The sequence below is a fragment of the Humulus lupulus genome, chromosome 7, assembly GCF_963169125.1.
Source record: "Humulus lupulus chromosome 7, drHumLupu1.1, whole genome shotgun sequence".
Lineage (NCBI taxonomy): Eukaryota > Viridiplantae > Streptophyta > Magnoliopsida > Rosales > Cannabaceae > Humulus > Humulus lupulus.
Window position 1 is genome coordinate 27,544,351 of NC_084799.1, and position 22,853 is coordinate 27,567,203.

Sequence of the window (22,853 nt, forward strand, 5' to 3'; positions counted from 1 at the left end):
TCGCCACCCAAGCAATGCAAGTACAAAATGTTATGAGTTGTGAGATTTGTGGGGGTCCGACAATTTGCCTTTGGAACATGCACAGGCTATTGGTAACTTTCCAAGAACTTCCAACAACCCTTATTCAAATACATATACCCTAGCGTGGAAGAATCATCCCAACCTATTTTGGAAAAATAACCAAGGATTACAACCACAGTATCCATAATATCCACCTCAACACCCATCTCACCAACCGACCTATGGGCTACACCCTAGGACTTATTATGATCCACACTCATGCCCATCTCATCCACCACCACATCCTCCAATGAACCCACCAACAACTTAACTTGACTAGTTTAATCAATTCATGACAGAGACAAGGTCTTTAATCAGGAATTTGGAGACACAAATGGGTCAGTTGGCTAAGTTACCTTCTAGCAGATCGCAAGGAAATTTGCCTAGTTCCACAGAGGTAAAACCCAAAGAACATTTTCAAGTGGTCGCTTTAAGGAGTGGGACCAGTTATAAGAGGCCGTCAGTTTCAGTTTCAGAGGAAGAGGTGAAGAGTCAGGATAAACAGGCAGCTACACTAGAGCAGAAGAGGGTCACTAATGATCTTTAGAAAAAGGGTAATAAAAAAGCTGAGATTATGGAACCTACTCCTAAATTACCGTACCGTCAGAGGTTTAGGAAAGTGAATCTCGATAACCAGTTCTCCAAGTTTCTTGAAGTGTTTAAGAAACTTCACATTAACATACCATTCGCTGAGGCTTTGGAGCAAATGCCCAGCTATGTGAAGTTTATGAAGTATATATTATCCAAGAAAATGAGAATGGAGGATTTTGAGACAGTGGCTTTGATAGAGAAATGCAGAGCCATCTTACAGAGGAAGCTCCCTCATAAATTAAGGGATCTAGGTAGTTTTACTATTTCGTGCACCATAGGAAATTTTTAGTGTGAGAGAGCTCTTAGTGAATTGGGTGTCGGTATCAATTTAATTCCATAGTCAGTTTATCGGAGATTGGGGTTAGGAGAAGCACGTCCCACTACAGTGACACTACAGTTAGTGAACAGGTCTATCAAGTATCCTGTGGGATTCTAGAGGACGTCCTAGTAAAGGTAGATAAATTCATCTTCCCAGCAGATTTCATTGTATTAGATATGGAGGAAGATGAGGACGTGCCTATTATAATTGGAAGATCATTTTTAGCCACAGGGCATGCTTTGATTGATGTCTAGAAGGGTGAGTTAAGGCTCAGAGTACAAGGTGCTGATGTAGTTTTTAATGTCTTTAAAGCCTTAAACTACCCTCGTGCTAGTGACAGTAGTTTCAATGTCAGTGTATTGGATGAACAAGGTGAAAGGGTTAAGTCTATAGAGAACCCACTTGAGTTGAGTTTGGTTGCAAGTCAAGAGGAGTGTGATGGTACTGAAGCCAGCGAATATGTTAAGTGGTTGAACTCAGGGGGGAAAGTTTATAAAAAGAAATATGAGGAATTGGGGAAAGTTCCTGAGAGATCGCTCCCTTCTATTGAGAAGCCACCAGTCCTTGAGTTAAAGACATTGCCTGATCACCTTCGCTATGCATATTTAGGTGCAAACAACACACTACCAGTTATTATTTTCGCTTCATTGTCTCCTATGGAAGAAGAGAAGTAACTTAGGGTGTTGAGGGCTCACAAGCTAGTTATTGGGTGAACTTTGGCAGATATTAAGGGTATAAGCCCTTCAACGGTGATGCACCATATATTAATGGAGGAAGATAGTAAGCCTAGTATTGATACTCAGATGAGGCTTAATCCTTCGATGAAGGAGGTGGTACGGAAGGAAATCTTTAAATGGTTGGATGCATGGGTGATTTACCCAATATCTAACAATGCATGGGTTAGTCCTATTCAGGTAGTCCTAAAGAAAGGTTGCATGATGATGGTTAAGAATGATAATAATGAACTGATTCCAACTCGTACAGTGACGGAGTGGAGAATTTGTATTAACTACCGTAAACTGAATAAGGCAACCAGGAAGGACCATTTTCCCTTGCCTTTTGTTGATCAGATGTTGGACAGATTGGCAGGCCATCCTTATTACTATTTCTTGGATGGGTATTCGAGGTACCATCAAATTCCCATTGCACCGGAGGACCAAGAAAATACCACCTTCACGTGACCCTATGGAACATTTGCATTTTAAAGAATGCTGTTTGGGTTGTGTAACGCTCCAACAACGTTTCAAAGATGTATGATGTCTATCTTCTCAAACATGGTGGCAAAAGGTATAGAGCTTTTCATGGATGACTTTTCAGTCTTTGGGTCCTCTTTTGATGGATAATTGGAGATGGTTTTGAAAAGATGTGAGGAGTCAAACTTGGTATTAAATTGGGAGAAATGTCACTTTATGGTGACGGAAGGAATAGTCTTGGGCCACAAGATTTCATGCCATGGTATTGAGGTAGAGAAGGCCAAGATATCTACAATAGAAAAATTACCTCCATCGGTGTCTGTTAAGGGGGTTCGTAGCTTTTTGGGACATGTTGGATTCTATAGGAGGTTTATCCAGGACTTTTCAAAGATTTCGAAGCCCTTATCCACTCTACTCATGAATGGTGTGGCTTTAATGATGAATGTTTAAGGACATTTAACACGCTGAAGGAGAAATTAGTTTCTGCTCCTATTGTTGTGTCCCCAAATTGGGATCAACCTTTTGAGCTTATGTGTGATGCAAGTGACTATGCAGTGGGAGCGGTGTTGGGACAACATGTAGATAAGGTATTTGAGACTATTTACTATGCTAGTAGGACTCTCAATGATGCTCAACTTAATTATGCCACCACGAAGACAGAGTTACTAGCCATAGTATTTGCCTTTGATAAATTCAGACCCTGCCTAATTGGCAATAAAGTAATAGTGTATACGGACCATTCTGTAATAAAATACCTTATGACCAAGAAGGACGCTAAGCCACGCTTGATTCGTTGGGTCCTGTTGCTACAAGAGTTCGATATGGAAATCTGGGACAAAAAGGGGACCAAGAATTTGATAGCGGATCTCCTATCAAGGCTTGAGAAAGAGAATGAGGCTAGTGGAGTTCAAATTGATGATGAATTTCTAGATGAGCACCTCTTTGTTGTGAGTAATGATCAGGGGGTGTCTTGGTTTACAGATTATGTGAACTTTTTGGTTGCTAAGGTTCCACCTCTAGAGATGTCGAGACAACAGTTAAAGAAATTCTATTCGGAGGTCAAGCATTATTATTGGGAAGAGCCCATTCTCTATCGTCACTGTGCAGACCAAGTGATTCGAAGGTGTGTGTCTGAAGAGGAAATGCAATCTATATTGACTCATTGTCACACTTTACAGTATGGTGGTTATTTTAGTGCCACTATGACAGCAGCAAAGGTCTTGAGTTCAGGATTTTATTGGCCTACACTGTTCAAGGATGCCAATCTATTTGTGAAAATTTGTGACTGTTGTCAAAGAACCGGGAATATCTCTAGGAGAGACCAAATGCCTATGATAGGAATCCTAGAGGTGGAATTATTTGATGTGTGGGGGATCGATTTTATGGGGCCATTCCCATTGTCATTTAATAATAAATACATACTCTTGGTTGTGGATTATGTATCAAAATGGGTGGAAGTTGCAGCTACTCCTACAAATGCTGGGAAGGTAGTATTGAACTTTCTGCATAAGCATATTTTTACCCGGTTTGGAACTCCCCAAGCAATCATAAGCGATGAAGGGAGTCATTTTTTCAATCACTGTTTCACTGCATTATGTGCCCGACATGGAGTTCGCCACCGCACTGCATTGGCCTATAATCCCCAAGAAAATGGCCAAACAGAAGTATTGAATCGGGAAATAAAGAATATACTTGAGGAGACTGTGAATACGTCAAGGAAAGACTGGTCAAAGAGGCTTGATGACTCCTTATGGGCATATAGAACTGCTTTCAAAACACCCATAGGGATGTCACCATATCACTTGGTATTTGGGAAGGCTTGTCATCTTCATGTGGAGCTTGAACATAGAGCATACTGGGCTGTGAAAAATCTGAATGTGGATTTGTATAAAGCTGGAGAGAAAAGGCTCATGGACCTGAATGAGCTAGAAGAGTTCTACAACGAGGCTTATGAAAATGCTAAAATCTATAAGGAGAAGACGAAGGCCTTCCATGACAAGCATATCTTGCGTAAAGACTTTCAACTGGGGGATAAAGTGCTCTTATACAATTCAAGGTTGAAATTATTTCCGGGCAAGTTGAAATCAAGGTGGTCGGGACCTTTCACAGTGGTGGTATCGCTTCCATATGGTGTAGTGCTGATACATAGCGAGAAGACAAGGCATTTTAAGGTGAATGGTCAGTGGTTAAAGCATTATATTGAGGGCCAAGTAGAGAAGGCAAAGTCTGTAGTGATTTTAAGACCTCTTTGAGAAAGGAAGGCACCGTCTGACTAAAAGACGTAAAAGACAGCGTTGTAGGAGGCATTCCTACGTTTTTTTTTATGCTTTATATTTTGTTGGAACAATTTGGGTATTAAGTTTTAATTTTTAGTCGTAATGTTTATTTTGCTTAAGTTTCAATTAGGTTGTGCTTAGGAACCGTGAAAATCGTGAAAAAAAAAAGAAATATACTGAAAAAATTTCCTGTGGAGGCCAAGTCGTGACTTACTTTAGCTAAGTCACGACTTATGGGAATGTCAGGATCGAAGAAAATGAAAGTCGAAATTAGGGCCGCGACCCTGGCGAAGTCAGAGAATAGGGGACGTTTTATGGGTGAATTAGTGCCGCAGCGCTTGTCAAAGTAAGAGAGTGGTGGATTTACGAGGGGTGACATGGGCTGCGGCATGCTCATTAGGGACGCGACTTCTGGGAAATTTTCTAAGGTGGGCCGCGGCATGGACATTGGAGTGCCATGACGCTTGGGTTTGAGGCACATACTAAAAAACAGGCGGCCCGCGACATGGAAAAGCACGAGCCGCGACGCGCTCCCGTATCAGCCTTTAAACCAACATTTTCCTTATTTTTTCCCGCATAATTCAAAACCACTTTCTCTCTTTACGAATTTTTCTCTCAATCTCTCTCATTCTCCCTTCTCTCACCCATTCTCTCATCCTAATTTCTCCCCATTCTCTATAAAAATCCAACACCCACTCCCAAAGTTCTTCATCTCAACCATCAAATACAAATTTCTCACCATTCCTAATCTTCAATCCATCAACATAGCCTTAGGATTCATCAAATCTCTACATTTGAAGAAAGAAGGAGGAAGTTTGGGGGAAGACATACATTGGGTCAAGATTTGTGTACATCAAGGGTTCTAGTCTTCCAAGGGGGAGTAAGTTTTATTATCATTCACTTTCATTGGAAATTATGTTTTGGATAATTTTGGGACATCAATTTTTAAGGGGAGGTATTGCCCAATTTTCTTAAACCCTAATACTAAATTTTTGAGATATGGCCACTAGGAAGAACCCATCTAGGGCAGCCACTACCAAGAAAAACAACTATGCTTCCACATCCCACCAACCACCACCACCACCCAAGTCCATTCCACAACCACCCCCTCTGGTTGAGTATGATTCTTCAAGGTTCATTATAATAAGGACGTTCTTTAGCATTATCAAAAATGTTGTCTACGGAGACTCATTAAGAAGAGATGTGTGGAATATGAGGATTCTCCCTTCCAAAACGACATTTATGAGACTATCAGACAAGAAATTCAAAGGAGAAATTGGAAGAGTTTTGCGGGCAATAAAATGACCAAGGTCAACTGTCCAATGGTATATGAATTTTATGCCAACTTTCTGGGTTATAGGAATAGGAAGGTATTTTGTAGGGGGGTGGAAGTGGAGTGTGATGTGGACAATATTGATGCTTTGTATGGCTTATCGATGATACCGAGGGAGGAGGATAAATACCATCGGTTGGTCACTTCTGAGAATATTAATTGGGATGATGTGAATGAATTTTTGGGTATTCCTGGATCTCAATTTGTGATGCAAGAGGGGCAGCCAAAGACCTTTAGAAGATACCAAATGAATAGGGTAGCCCGCACTTGGATGCTATTCGTGAGTGCTAGGTTTATGCCTAATACTCACCTATCTGATGTTGGGATTGACCGGTGCTTATTGATATATGCCATTATGAAGGGGCTCTCGATGGATATTGGGAGAGTGATACGGTCCAATATTCGTGATTGGTACATGGGACTATGATCACGGACCTGTGTTCGATATGAGAGGTGCCGATGTACCCAAGTGACTATTATATGAAAGGTATGAGACCTATTTATCGATCCACCGTGCACAATTTTTAGCCACCTTTTGTGGAGCCTCCAGCACGCCCAAGCTAAGGAGGAGGGAGAACAAGCAAATGACCAGCCTAATGTGAATTCTCCACAGCTAGAAGAGGAGGCCTTTGGCACAGAGCAACCACTATATTTGGCTTTACAAACACGGAGCGACTTGAACATAGCCTGCCTTAATTATATTATTAGACAAGGACAACACACTCACCAATACTTGAGTGCTTTCCATGACTACACGAGGGGGCGGGTTGACCGGGATAATGAGGCTCTGTATTGCATGACCAACAATGAGGCGGACCAAACTTTCTCTCAATATCCGCCTCCGTGGAGGCTGTTTGATGAGCCACCACCATTTTGAGATGATTCATAGCAGGTAAGTTTTCTTTCCTTAACTTTTATAAACATTGTGGACAATGTTTAGTTTAACTTTGGGGAGGGACTTAAAAATTTGTGTGTCTGTTCTTTGTGTCTATTTTCAGAGTATTTTTCTATGTATATTTGTGTTTTTGTGTTTGTGAATATGTTGTGCGTCATTGTTTTGTTTTATGTCATTTTGAGTTTTAAGTTTAAGTTTGAGTCTAACGTGAATTTATTGTGAACCATGATTGCCAATGAAGACAAAGTGAATGATAAATGGTATTTCACTTTAGTGTGCCAACATATGTAGAAAACTTTTTCATGCTCTATAAGTTGTATATTTGAATTTCTTGATGCATATTAAATGGATTTGTGGATTGTATAGTGGGAATTTGTAAATTCTAGAACTTGCTTATTTGTTATTTGAGGCGAAATAATACATCATGCTTGTTTAGAAAAGTGATTTAGTCCATTTTTGGATCATTTGAACTTTTTTTGCCAACTCTGAAATTTATTTTCTATTTCACACCCTTGTTGAGCCTAATATTGTACCCTTCTGTTCTTAGCCACTAATAAAGCCTAAGAATTGAAACCTTGATATAAATCCTTCCCTAAAGATACTATGATGCACATGATGATAATATGGTGGGGAATTGTATTGGGGTCGTTTGGGAAAGTTAGTAGGATTCAATAATAAATAGAGAGAGTATATGTACAAAAATTGAAAGAAATTTTTTTTTTGTTTATATATGAACTACACTCCCAACGTATAAAAAGAAATAAGCTTTGGGAAGTGTAGCTAGTATCTAAAAAAAAAAGAGAGAATAAAAACCTATATATCTATCTAGATCAAGAAAAAAAAAGAGAAATTATTGGAGGGTTTATTAATTGGGTGGTAGAAAAAGGTCATGTGTTTGTGGTAACTTTGAGCTTAAAAAGTCTTTCTCATCCACCGTTACTAAGCCTAACATTACAAGCATATAAAGTCCTATTGATTTCTAAGCATGTTTCGGTGTATATTAGTGGAGAATGGCAAACTGGTTAGCAGTCTGCTTGGTTGAAATTCAATATGTATTGATGAATTTATTGTGTTGTTTGTTGAGCATATAGCTAATCTTATTTATAGTGACGTAATCACGGTGGAATATAAATATGATTATATGTTCAAAATAAGTTAGTCCTAAGATTAGTCAGTGCATCGGATTTACACTGACTTGCCAATCTACGATATGATCTGCTTACACATTACAATGTTATGTTCTTTCCAGAACATTAGCAAAGTAGATAAGATCGGATGTATTTGTTACATCGGACTGGATCGATATTGACAGTTGATAAGATAAGTAAACATACTGTTATTATCTATTCTAGTCATATCATATAGTTGACCATAGGTCAATTCAATCTCAATTCTGAGTGGTTAGTATTCTAACTGATTGTATTATTTGAGTTCTTTGACTTTTTCGTTACTAGCTTACCCTACGGACTAGCCCATACTTACATCTTGGGAACTCGGTAGTATAATTAAGTGGGAGTGTTAATCATAGATATGAACATCTATAGCTTCTGATGAAGAAGTGAAACGATGGTTTCCTTTTAGTTTGGTTCAAGGTGTTAAATGATAGAGATCTCATTTCAGTAATTAAATTAGTTTACTGAAATATCATTTACAAGGAACTAAGTGTTTTAAGGATAAAATACAATGAGGGGTAAAACGGTATTTTAGTCCTATCTCATTGTAGACCGTCTATAGAGGATTGAGTGACAATTATGGTTGTAACAATGGATAATTAATAGCATATCTATATTTGTTATAGAGCGTTCTATGAATTCAAGAGTGCAATTCCAAGTCTATAGTGGAGTCACGAGGAATTAATAAATTAGTGAATTTATTTGTTAGATTTATGATAACTTATTGGAGCTTGATTTTATAGGCCCATGGTCCCCATTGTACATTGGATAAAATCATCTAGATAGTCTCAATTAATTGATTTAATAATAAATTAGAATTATCAAAGTTGACCAGGTCAATTTTGGATAGTTTCACAGAGTTGTGTAATTTTGAGAAGAAAAGAGAAATTATGGCAGATTTATTAATTAAGATAAATTGGTATCTAAATTAATAAATAAGTTTAAATCAAGGTTCAAATTATAAATAATTAATTTGATAAAGGATTTAAATAATTATTTAATTAATTAAATCAATAGAAAATAATACATGCATTGATTTTAAGTCCAATGGGCTTATATAATCAAATGAGAAATTTCACGGGCCTATAGCCCATGATAATTTCGACCTAGGGCTTCAAAATGACTATTATTTTATTGATTTTTAATTAAATTAAATGGCCTAATTGAGTGTATAAAAGGAGTGCTTAGAGAGAAGTCAAAACATAAGTCGCAAGTCAGATTTTCTGATAGTTTTATATTCTCTATAAACACAAGTCTTTTTCTAAGCCTCTTTGTTATTTTCTCTTCTTCTCTCTATATCTATCTCATGTGTTGAGAATTGCCCACACTAGTCTAGGTGGTTCTAAGGATACATTGGAAAATTGTGAAGAAAATAGAAGATCGGTTCAGTTTCTTGATAATACTCTACGACAGAGAGGATACAAGAGTTAGAGAAACTGAAGGAAGGACTCTTTAATTCCACTGCGTATACTGTAAGTATTCTATTATTTGTTTCTCTTTGAATTCAATTTTAAAAATATGTTTTAGGCTATCTCGTATTAATTTGTTTAATATTAGATATACATTAAAATAAATAAAGATCTTGTATAAGCAAATCCAACAACTGGCCTCAGAGCCTTTGGTAATCTTTATTTTCATGCATGAACATGTTTAAAATTGGATTATTTGATATGTTTGAATAATTGGATGGTTTTCATGTTTTTATGAAGCATATTGATTTTATGTGAATTTTAGTAATTTTTAGGTTATTTTGTTGTGTTTTCTATGCTATTAATTTTTATATATGCTTTATTTTGTGTAAAACATGTTAAAAATTAATTAGAAAATAGTTTTGGTTTGAAAAATTGCTCAAAAGAATTTTCGGAAAAAATTTGCAATGGCTCCCATGCGCGCGCACCCCAGCCCCGCGCGCGCGCCACCAGCAGCCCAGCCACGCTGGTGAACAGTACCCGAAACTGTTACTGTTCATCCAGTTTTTTTTTTTTTTTTTAGAATTAAAAAAAAAATTGTGAAAATACATTATTTATTATCAAAACCAAAAATATCTTTTTTTTGTTTTATCATTTAATTTAATTTTCTCTTAAATAAAGATTTTTTCTACAAAGATTCAAATTCAAATTTAAAAATAGACTATCAACTTAATTTTAAAACTTTTAATATATTAAAATATTATAATTATGATAACAGATATTTTAGATATTTTCATTTAAATTCTTGATTTTTTTATTAAATCTTTATTTTAAAATATAAATATCTTTTTATTCTATAGTTTTTAATATTTAAATTGTTTGAAATTTGAATATTGTTAGTTAGATATTTTTTTTTAGATATTTGAATTTGTTTAACTATTTTGAGATATTTTAGGATTGTTATAACTATTTATATAAATATTTTTTTAAAATGGTTAAAATATTAGCAAATAGTTGTAACAACACAAGATATTTTGGAAAATAGTTAAGATATTGATTTTAAAATTTAAAATTGGTTAAATTTTGAAAAATATCATTTTTTTCAGCCAATTAATAAAATATTTTTGTTAATAAATGGGATTTAAATTAACTTTGGTTAATTGTTGATAAATCCTATTTAAATTAAATTAATATTTTTTTTTTCAGATTAACCTAAAACCAAGTTGATTGTTGATAAATGAAATTTAAATTAACTATTGTTAATTGTTGATAAATTTCATTTAAATTGACTTATTTTTTGTAAAAATTTAATTAATTTTCATTTTTTTTTATAAATTCTAGATAATTAATTGTGGTATTTTTGCAAATGAAATAAATTGTGGTATTTTTGCATAAATTCATAGAATTGCTCATATAGTAATATGATTAGGCCCATCCAATTATAACATGTCTGTTTGCACTATATGCGGCATTTTTGCAATTGGGTTTAGATGCATATAGTGGCTCATATGTTTGTTAGATATATGGTATTTTGCCAAATAAAATATTCATAAAATGATAGGTTTTATTTGGGCCCATTAGAAAATGTAAAGTTTAAATTCCTCTCTTATGGGTGATTCCATTTGTGAATGCCCATTTGCTTTGCATGACTATAGTGGGCCTAATCAATTAATAACAATTAATAAAACGAATGTTTAAATTCCTATCTTTTGGACCTTATATGGAAGATAAGGGGCCTCTGTAGTGGGAACGACATACTGGACCCAGCCCTCCTCCATACAAGCCCAATTGTTAAGGCCCATTTACCTAAGTTGGACTTAATTGTATAGGTTCATTGTAACGCACCAACTCCAGGGACCGCTACAGTGCACGTTGCAAACAGTGCTAAACTCGCTAATCGAGTCGTTTGGCCATAAATGTGTAACTAAGTATGATTAGCGGTTTAGGGATTAAAATTTTGGTTAAGGTATAACGTTTCACTAGAACGTTTACTGTATACATTGGGATCCCAAAAATATAATTTCAGAGTCTATTACAAGAGAATGTTTACAACAGGCCGTTCTAAGCGGCAAAACAGGGTTTAACCCTAGTTCCTCTTTCAAACCTCCCCCAAGTATTGGTCGAGCAGCTGCATATGTACACGTCATCACCTAAGCTCTCCAACTCAAGGATGGTCCAACTTCCTTTTGCCTTTACCTGCACCACAAAGCACCCGTGAGCCGAAGCCCAGCAAGAAAACTCATATACTCATGAACAGTCATATCATGATATCAAATCATATCTGGCATGCCTAGCAAACATAGCTTTTTTCGAGCATGCAAATAAATTCAAACAAGGCTGGGGTATCCAGGATAAGAGATCCTGCCCTTCTGATTGGAGGACTATCAAGTCCATCCAAATCAGATGAGTGTCGCAACACTTGAGGTTCTGGTAAACCATGCTGAATGACTGCCAAACAAGTCACTAGGGGCTCAGATAAGAAATCCTGCCCTTCTGATTGGATGACCATCAAGTCAATCCTAATCAGATGAGTGTCTCAACACTTGAGGTTCTGGTAAACCATGCTGAGTGACCAACAAGCAAGTCACTAGGGCCTCAGTGCCCAAAGCCATGCATATGATGATCAAAATGATCATACAGAGCTCATAGCTCTGATCAGATGAGTGAATATCACTTTGAGGTCCTGTTAAACCATACTGAGTGACCGACAAACAAGTCACTAGGGGCCCAGTGCCCATAGCCGTGTAACAACACCGTTACCTAGGCTTTCCTGCAATGGCTCTTATCAAATGAGTGACTGACAAGCATGTCACTGAGGGTCGGTGCCCATAGCCATGTGACCTAACAATCACGGGGCTCACTAGCCCTGGCTCTAAATGACTAGCCTTTGGCTAGATAAGTGCTTGTTTATATTCATCGAACTTGAGGTCGGTCCTGCATTAATGCTCTTTGAGTCATTCAATGTAGAAGGTCGATTAGGTCTAATCGACATGGCTTGTGTTGAACACGCTAAGGCTGTCCTGACTAGTGAGTCAGCACAATGTGACCAGTGCCCAGTACCACTACCGAACTTGACTAGTGAGTCACAGCTTCACAGTTGATACTAACACCTTTGCCAAATCTGACTTGTTAGTCAGAGCCATGCACAAGTAAGCAATGCTATCAATATGTCATTCATCCAAGAGTAGAACATTCAGCATGCTTACCTAACAGTTGTGAGCATAATATTGATCAAGCACAAATACAGAGACTCAAGCTCTGACCAATCTCATATTCATCATTCATGGCATGCCCTAATCACATGTTTCTCGTGCATCCCATGCATCACATTTAACCATCCAGCATGCCTCAACAATAATCATATGCAAATGGGAAAAGTTTCCAAGCATTCATTATGCTATCAATGTTTACATTTAAACATCCAACATGCATCATAAATAGCCATGCATGTCACACATGGGGTGCAGTTTTCTTACCTTGGGTCCAAGCACAGGTTACCAAAAAATGAGCCACAAGCACGATTCTAATTCCAAGCCTCTAGTGATAACCTAGTCACAACCACAAATGGTGATCCAATGAGTTCAAGTTCTAAAACCAACCCTTGAACTAAAACTTAGCCTCCAAGACATCAATCCTCACTAATCCGGGTAGTAGGAATGATCCTGAGGCCTAAAACCATGTTCCCGGGGTCAAAACACCCAAACGGGCTCAAAAGCCTGCCAGAGCCGCGGCCCTAGAACCTTGAGCCGCGGCCCCCAGCACAACCAGAGGCAAGCGCCGCGACGCCCAACACCAAGGGCCTCGGCGCCCAGCAAGAGCAAAACAAGGCACCTGCTTCATCGAGCAAGGGCCGCGGCGCCCAAGAACAGGGCTGCGGCCCAACTTCGGGGCAGCCATTTTTCTTCGTTTTTAACCTTTTAAAACCTCCCAAAAACATGTCTAAACATTCCCAATCATCAAATCAAAGTTCCCAAACTCCCCAATGGTCCAAAACCACCAAAACCTGAGGCTCAAACAAACTAAAAACTCAACGATTCACAAAATCCAATTCAAGCTTAAAAACTTTTAAAAAATTACAACTTAAACTTGAATTACCTCCGCTTGAGTTGTTTCCAACTAAATCCTCCAGCTAATAAGCTTCTAATTCTCCTTAGGATTGCTATGCCTCGATCCTCGCTTGAATCCGAGTCCTAGAACTCAAGTTATCTTTGAAAACGCGATCGGGAGACGAAAAGGGAACTTCAGGGAGAGAGAACGTACAGAACGTTCTTTTTATTTTCTTAAAAGGTTACTTCAAGCTTAAGTAGCTTCCAATAAAACCTAATGCTCGGGGTCTCGAAAACACCCCCAGGGACATTATAGTCAAAACTTCCAGAATTTCCCCTGGTCTTACTAACTCCCAATTTATCACCAAATATTAATTCCCATTACCCAATAACCCGGTAATGCTCTAAATACCCCTTGACTTACTCCAAGTCAAGCTTAAATCCCGTTGTGACTTTCCCACTAGCTTACCTCCTAGGATCGTCTTGTGCTGGGTAACCCTAGCATAACCAAATAATAACAAAGCACCACACCCATTTCACATATATGCCAAAAATGCCTGAAATGGCCAAAATATGAAAATCACCCAATTAATCACAAATGGGTTCACATGCATATTTAATACACCTAAACATGCATATTATCATTAAATAGCATAATAAAGCAATTATGGCCCTCCCGGCCTCCTAATCAAGGTCCTCAACCTTATTAGGACATTTGGGGCATTACATTCATTATATTAGTTAAACCTAAATATTGATTAGCAACAAATTAATTCTAAATTAATTGAATTTGTTTCAATGTGACACTGTAGAATTAATAAGAAATTATAGGACTTTGGTTTTAAAAAATTTAATTTGTTTAATTTTTTTTTGGGAAAACCATAGTCATTAATTTTCTAAAAATAAATAATAAAAATACTATTTTTAATTTTATAATGAGCTTATTTTAAGAATTTTATTCAACCTCCATTGCTGGTTTAACATAGTCAATAGCTTAATGGGGTCTCGAGGCGCTTTGATTCGTCCCCCTATGGAAGGTGTATATTAGTTATTTTGACAAGGTTAGATTTCGAAAGATAGATAATTATAGGTCAAATTCTACTAGACTCACCCCTACGGTGACTACTAGGACTAAATCTATGATTATTGAAACTGTGGGTCTAGCTCATAAAATAAGAGATTTTATTTTCTTATTTTGATCGAATAGTAGGTTGTTAATAGTGGTGTTCATTATTAAATGAGTTTACAACTCTATTTAACTAGTGGTATTTTTTACTCTCGCCAACCGGGACAAGGATATCATAGATTAGTTAAAAACCTAAAAAAATAGAGATATGATTGTTTTTTGGTATTTTTTCTCATATCTTACATATTTTTGGTATATGTTGTGCTATTTCTTGAAATTTGTGTGAATAGAAGTTTTATTGAGCAAATGTGATTGATTTCTATTTTATTGGTAATTTGTAGTTTTGAGTTATGGTTGTGTCTACTCCCATCATTTCTCAACTTTCAATGGAGAAACTCACTGGAGAAAACTTCCTTAAATGGAAGCAAAACATCAACATAGTGTTGATAAGTGACAACTCCAAGTTTGTCGTGACTGAGGAATCCCCGGAAGTTCCAGCTGAAGGAGCTACCAAGTCTGTGAGGGACAAGTATGAGCGTTGGCAGGCGGCTAACAACAAGGCGCAGTACTACATGTTGACTAGTATGGTCAACACTCTCAAGACAAAGATGGAGAATGTCGAGACAGCCTACGAAATCATGGATCAGCTCCAAGACATGTTTGGTGCCAAGTCAGCGCAGACTCGTTTTGAGGCCACCAAGAAATATGCCAATGCTCGAATGGCACCTTCTCAACATGTTCATGATCACCTGATCAAGATGACAAACTACTTTCAGGAAGCTGAACTTCACGGAGCCATAATAGATGAGGAAACTCAGGTTGGCTTAATCCTCAACAGTCTTTCTCCAGCTTTCCTTCCATTCACCACCAACTATGTGTTGAATAAACTCAACTATGGTCTAACGCAGCTCATGAATGAGCTTCAGACTTTTGAGTCTATCATGTGTGGACCTAGTAAGGGAGGAGAAAAGAAGACAACTACTACTACTGCTGCTAATCCAGCTAAGGCTGAAGCTAACCAAGCTTCGTCTTCAAAAGTTGGAAACAAGAGGAAAGGTGGGCAAAACAACAACCCCAAGCCTGCAAAGGCTGCAAAGGCGAGTGCACAACCAAGTGCACAGACGCCTAAGGGGAAAAACAAGAAAAACAAGAAAGGTAAAGGTAAATGTTTTCACTGCAAAGAGAAAGGGCATTGGAAACAAGATCGCCCCAAGTTTCTAGCAGATAAAAACAAAGGTAATGATTATAGTTCATTTATCTTGGAAACATGTGTTTTAGAGAATGATAACTCTGTTTGGATTATTGATTCTGCATCTACTAACCATGTTTGTAACTCTTTACAGCTTTTTGAATCGTGGGAGGAAGTGAACAAAGGCGGCTTAAAGCTTAGAGTTGGGAACGGAGCGTTCGTTGTGGTCCAAGCTAGAGGAAGAGCTCGTCTGAAGTTTGGAAATAAATTTTTAATTTTAAAAGATGTATTTTTTATTCCGGATTTTAGTAGAAATTTAATTTCAGTTTCCATGTTGCAATTAGAACGATTTGTTATGACTTTCACAAGTTTTAATATATCTATTTCTTTCAATGGATCACAATTGTGTATTGCATGTTTGGAAAAGGGGCTTTATATTCTACGACCTAACGAACCCCTCGCTCTTAATAATGATTTATTCAAAGTAGCTAAACCTAGGACCAATAAACGTCAAAAGACCGATAACAATAATGTGACGTATTTATGGCACTTGAGACTATGTCACATTGGCTATGATAGGATTCAAAGACTTACAAAGGACGGACCTTTGAGGAAACTCACCTTAGGTGAATTACCTGTCTGTGAATCTTGTCTAGAAGGCAAACTGACCAAACGTCCATTCTCTGCAAAGGGTGATAGGGCCAAAGAACCACTTGGTCTTGTGCATTCAGATGTTTGTGGACCTTTGAATGTACAAGCCAGGGGTGGTTTTGAGTATTTCATCACTTTCATTGACGATTACTCAAGATACTCATGTCTTTACCTAATGCATAGGAAATCAGAAACATTTTCAAAGTTTCAGGAATTCCTAGCAATGGCTCAGAACCAATTAGGTAAAACGTTAAAGATCTTGCGATTTGATAGGGGTGGAGAATATTTGGATATGCAGTTCCAAGATCATTTAACTGAACTTGGGATTTTATCACAACTTACTGCCCCAGGTACTCCGCAACAAAATAATGTAGCGGAACGCCGAAACAGAACTTTATTGGAAATGGTTAGATGCATGCTTAGTTACTCAACTCTACCAACTTCGCTCTGGGGACATGCAATTGAAACCGCGAATGACATTCTCAATGTCGTGTCGTCAAAATCAATCCCCAAAACACCTTTAGAATGCTGGAATGGTCGTGAACCTAGTTTACGCTATTATAGAATCTGGGGGTGTCCCGCTCACGTCCTGAGGAAAAAGGAGGGAAAGCTAGAATTGCGAACTGAAGTTTGCATGTTTGTTGGCTATCCTAAAGGTACTCGGGGTGGACTTTTCTATAGTCATTCAGAAAATAAAGTGTTTACTTCTACAAATGCTACTTTTCTGGAAAATGACTATGTCCAGAACTTTAAACCTCGCAGTAGTTTTAGAGGAGATGGTTAAAGAATTGACTCCAACCAATGTTCCATCATCATCAACACGAGTTAATGATGAAATTCCCACTCTTCACGTCCAACCGACACAAGTCGATTTAAATGAAGAAAGTACCACTGTTCCTGAGCAAACAGTCATGAAGCCTCGTCGTAGTGGGAGAATTTCTAGGAACCCAGTTCGCTATGGTTTGGATGGTGAAACCAATATGGTTGTTGAGTGACACTAGTGATGATGATCCGTTGTCTTTCAAACAGGCAATGGCTAACCCTGAAAAGGAACTATGGCTCGAAGCCATGAAACAGGAAATGGAGTCCATGTACTCAAATTCTGTCTGGGATCTTGTGGAAGCACCTAGTGACTTTAGGGCCATTGGGTGCAAGTGGATCTACAAGAAGAAATGAGGTGTTGATGGAAATATCGAGACTTATAAAGCTCGATTAGTGGCAAAGGGTTATACCCAAAGAGAAGGTGTGGACTATGAGGAAACTTTTAGTCCGGTAGCCATGCTCAAATCCATTCGCATCCTCCTATCCATATCAGCTACTCTCGACTATGAGATTTGGCAAATGGACGTCAAGATAGCTTTTCTTAATGGAAAGCTTGACGAAGTCATTTATATGGATCAGCCAGAAGGATTTAAAGTATCTGGACAAGAAGGAAAAGTTTGCAAGTTGAATAGATCCATCTATGGACTTAAGCAAGCTTCTCGTTCCTGGAATCTTAGGTTTGATGAAATAATCAAAACCTATGGCTTTGAACAAAATATTGACGAGCCCTGTGTTTACCAACTAAAGGCAAATCAAATAGTGGTATTCCTGGTTCTTTATGTAGATGATATCTTACTCATTGGAAACAATGTTAAGAAATTATCAGATGTGAAGAATTGGTTGAGCACTCAATTCCAAATGAAGGATTTGGGTGAAGCAAGTTATGTTCTAGGTATCCAGATCATCAGGGATAGAAAGAACAAACTTTTAGCTCTATCTCAAGCAGCTTACATTGATAAAGTGCTTGAACGTTTCTCAATGAAAAATTCCAAGAAAGGGTGTCTACCGTCCCGCCATGGAATTCATCTTTCAAAGAAGCAGTCTCCCCAGACTCCCGAAGAGGAAGATGCAATGAGAAAAGTTCCTTACGCATATGCAGTTGGAAGTCTGATGTATGCCATGTTGTGTACTAGACCAGATATCTGCTATGCAGTGGGAGTAGTGAGCAGGTATCAGTCAAACCCAGGACCGGAACATTGGATAGCAGTTAAGCATATTCTGAAGTATTTGAGACGGACTAGGGATTATATGTTAGTCTACAAGGGTGGTGTTCTGAACCCTGTAGGCTACACCGATTCAGATTTTCAGACTGATGTCGATGACAGAAAGTCTACTTCTGGAATAGTGTTTACTCTTGGGGGTGGAGCTGTGATTTGGAGAAGCGTAAAGCAATCTGCAATCTCATATTCCACCATGGAGGCTGAGTACATAGCCGCGTCAGAAGCAGCTAAGGAAATAGTCTGGCTAAAGAAGTTCTATTCGGATCTTGGTGTTATTCCAGAAATGGATAAACCGCTTGTGTTGTTTTGTGACAATACAGGAGCGATAGCCAACTCGAAAGAACCTCGAAGTCACAAGAGGAGTAAGCATATAGAAAGGAAGTATCACATTATTCGAGAATATGTGGCCAGGGGAGATGTGAAGGTTATGAAGATTGCAACTGAAGACAATCTTGCGGATCTGTTTACAAAGACACTACCAGAAGCTACATTTGATAAGCATATCAAGGAGATGGGATTAGTAGAATTAAGGCATTAGTTTCAACTAGTGCAAGTGGGAGTTTGTTGGGGTTTTATGCCCTAATTAAAACTCAAATTCTTTGTAATCTCATTTTATTATCAATAAAAGAATAGAACTCATTTTTTGACTTGGTCAATCACTTTGCTCACATGTTTTATTTTCATGATTATTTGTTTAATATAAACTTCTATTATATTCCGAGCATATAACTAATCTTATTTATAGTGACGTAATCACAGTGGAATATAAATATGATTATATGTTCAAAATAAGTTAGTCCTAAGATTAGTCAGTGCATCGGATTTACACTGACTTGCCAACCTACGATATGATCTACTTACACATTACAGTGCTATGTTCTTTCCAGAACATTAGCAAAGTAGATAAGATCGAATGTATTTGTTACATCGGACTGGACCGATATTGACAGTTGATAAGATAAGTAACATACTGTTATTATCTATTCTAGTCATATCATATAGTTGACCATAGGTCAATTCAATCTCAATTCTGAGTGGTTAGTATTCTAACTGATTGTATTATTTGAGTTCTTTGACTTGTTCGTTACTAGCTTACCCTACGGACTAGCCCATACTTACATCTTGGGAACTCAGTAGTATAATTGAGTGGGAGTGTTAATCATAGATATGAACATCTATAGCATCTGATGAAGAAGTGAAACGATAGTTTCCTTTTAGTTTGGTTCAATGTGTTAAATGATAGAGATCTCATTTCAGTAATTAAATTAGTTTACTGAAATATCATTTACAAGGAACTAAGTGTTTTAAGGATAAAATACAATGAGGGGTAAAACGGTATTTTAGTCCTATCTCATTGTAGACCGTCTATAGAGGATTGAGTGACAATTATGGTTGTAACAATGGATAATTAATAGCGTATCTATATTTGTTATAGAGCGTTCTATGAATTCAAGAGTGCAATTCCAAGTCTATAGTGGAGTCACGAGGAATTAATAAGTTAGTAAATTTATTTGTTAGATTTATGATAACTTATTGGAGCTTGATTTCATAGGCCCGTGGTCCCCATTGTACCTTGGATAAAATCATCTAGATAGTCTCAATTAATTGATTTAATAATCAATTAGAATTATCAAAGTTGACCAGGTCAATAGTTTCACAGAGTTGTGTAATTTTGAGAAGAAAAGAGAAATTATGGCAGATTTATTAATTAAGATAAATTGGTATCTAAATTAATAAATAAGTTTAAATCAAGGTTCAAATTATAAATAATTAATTTGATAAAGGATTTAAATAATTATTTAATTAATTAAATCAATAGAAAATAATACAGACCTTGATTTTAAGTCCAATGGGCTTATAATCAAATGGGAAATTTCACGGGCCTATAGCCCATGTTAATTTCGACCTAGGGCTTCAAAATGGCTATTATTTTATTGATTTTTTAATTAAATTAAATGGCTTAATTGAGTGTATAAAAGGAGTGCTTAGAGAGAAGTCAAAACATAAGTCACAAGTCAGATTTTCTGATAGTTTTAGATTCTCTCTAAACACAAGTCTTTTTCTAAGCCTCTTTGTTATTTTCTCTTATTCTCTCTATATCTATCTCATGTGTTGAGAATTGCCCACACTAGTCTAGGTGGTTCTAAGGATACATTGGAAAATTGTGAAGAAAATAGAAGATCGGTTCAGTTTCTTGATAATACTCTACGACAGAGAGGATACAAGAGTTAGAGAAACTGAAGGAATGACTCTTTAATTCCGCTGCGTATACTGTAAGTATTCTATTCTTTGTTTCTCTTTGAATTCAATTTTAGAAACATGTTTTAGGCTATCTCGTATTAATTTGTTTAATACTAGATATACATAAAAATAAATAAAGATCTTGTATAAGCAAATCCAACAGTGCGTGCCCAGATTTTCCTTTGCTCTCTGCCACTCGCCATGCCGCGACCCTAAAGGGCATGACGCAGCATTAATTCATGCCAGATTTGAGTAGCTTCTGACTATTCTAGAGTTGCGGCCCTTAAGCCCATGTTGCGACTCTAATTCTATTTTTTTCAAAACATGACCATTTTAAATCCTTCCTTCATCAAAAACTTCTTCTAACTCCTCCTTGATTCCAATTTGACTCGAAAAACCATCAAAGGCTCCATTTCCCCACCATTTATTCTTCTTTTCGCGTTTATCTCATGATTCATAGCACCGACCTACAACAAAGACAAACACAAGCGTAATCTTGCACAAAACAAACAAAAAGACTCAATATTACCACAAAAACACTTCCTAAACCGACACTAAAATGGAGTTATCAATGGCACAATTGAGCGCTACAAAGCTCGTTTAGTAGCCAAAGGCTACACGCAACAAGAGGGCCTCGACTTCTTTGACACTTTTTCCCCTGTAGCTAAAATAGTTACATTAAAATTATTGCTTGCTATTTCTACTATTAAGAAGTGGCACACCATTCAACTAGACATTAATAATGTCTTTTTGAATGGCAATCTCCATGAGGATGTTTATATGACTCTCCCTCCTGGTTTACTTATACCAAATTCCCATCTAGCAGGTTCTCCTCTAGTGTGCAAACTCCACAAGTCTCTATATGGCCTCAAACAATCTTCTCGGCAGTGGTACAAAAAGCTCTCAGAAGCTCTTCTTCAAGCTAGCCTCACTCAATCCCAAGCAGATTACACTCTATTTACTCGAGGAATAGAAGACTCATTCATTGCTCTCCTTATTTATGTCGTTGACATAATAATAACTAGCCCTTTCTTTAGTTTGTCTATAGCAGCTTCAAACTTCACTCCACTCCCAGTTCAAACTCAAAGCTCTAGGCACTCTCAAGTACTTTTTGGGATTCAAAATTGCTCATTCTGCAGCTGGCCTATTCCTATTTCAGCGCCAATACACGAGTTATTTGGGCAGCAAGCCCACTGCAACTCCTATGAATCCTCGAGTGAAGCTTGACACTACCTCTGTAAAACCATTAGCAAACTCCTCTCAGTACAGAAGACTAATTGGGCACCTCTTATACCTCACTTTATCAAGACCCAACATTACTTATTCTGTTCATACACTAAGTCAGTTCATGTCCTCTCCACACACTACGCATCTTCAGGTCGTGCATCATCTCCTTAGATACCTCAAAGGGAAGCATGGACAGAGACTTATCTATCCCTCCACCTCTTCTTTGAACCTCAGAGCTTACTCAGATTCAGATTGGGTGTCCTGTTCAACAACTCGCAGATCCACAACTGGCTATTGCGTGTTCTTAGGTGACTGCCTAATCTCGTGGAGATCAAAGAAGCAACCTACCATATCTAAAAGCTCAACTGAAGCTGAGTATCATATTACCTGGATTCAATACCTACTTCAAGCACTACAAATCCCTCAACACTCTCCAACATATCTACTGTGATAACAATTCTGCTATCCATATTGCCACCAATCCTACATTTCACGAAAGAACAAAACATACTGAATTGGACTGCCATTTTATTAGAGACAAGATTTATGCTTCTACAATTTGCCTAATCTCAGTCAGCAGCAAGCACCAGCTAGCCAATGCATTCACAAAAGCCTTACCTTCTACAACATTATCTACACACATTTCCAAGATGACTATACATGACATACACAGTACATCTTGATGGGAAGCTTTTAGGATTATTAGTTTATTTTTATTTTCTTCTTTAGGTTATTCTGTTAGTTTTTTTTCTTTTGTATTGTGTATTTCTTTGTTCAGATCTGTTAGTTAGTTTAGTCTATTAGCTTTCTTTGATTAGAAAGTCTATTGGTTGTTTTAGCCTAAGCTATATATATATAGAGGACAATTCTTCTATAGGGGCTTCACTTTAAGCCCCATTGGTAGGGCTCTCAGTGTTTCTCGACCCGTGAACAGTTTTCGGCGCGACTTTTTTTTATGACTGTGTATATTGTAGCTATTTAGAGCATCCTACAAATTTTCAAAAAATTCTGAATAGTTCACAGTACTGAAAACTAGGTTCTAATATGTTGTTTTCCACGCGTATAAAAAAAATTAGTCACGCG

The 22,853-nt window shown here is 37.4% G+C and overlaps 1 protein-coding gene across 1 annotated transcript; it reads left to right on the forward strand.

The window, feature by feature from the left end:
- The first annotated feature begins 14,958 nt into the window (after positions 1 to 14,958).
- Positions 14,959 to 16,026, forward strand: LOC133789517 (uncharacterized). Its single transcript, XM_062227351.1, has 2 exons — positions 14,959 to 15,656; positions 15,764 to 16,026. The coding sequence occupies exons 1-2, from the start codon at positions 14,993 to 14,995 to the stop codon at positions 15,769 to 15,771; spliced, it is 672 nt and encodes a 223-aa protein (XP_062083335.1). The 5' UTR covers positions 14,959 to 14,992; the 3' UTR covers positions 15,772 to 16,026.
- Positions 16,027 to 22,853: the final 6,827 nt, after the last annotated feature.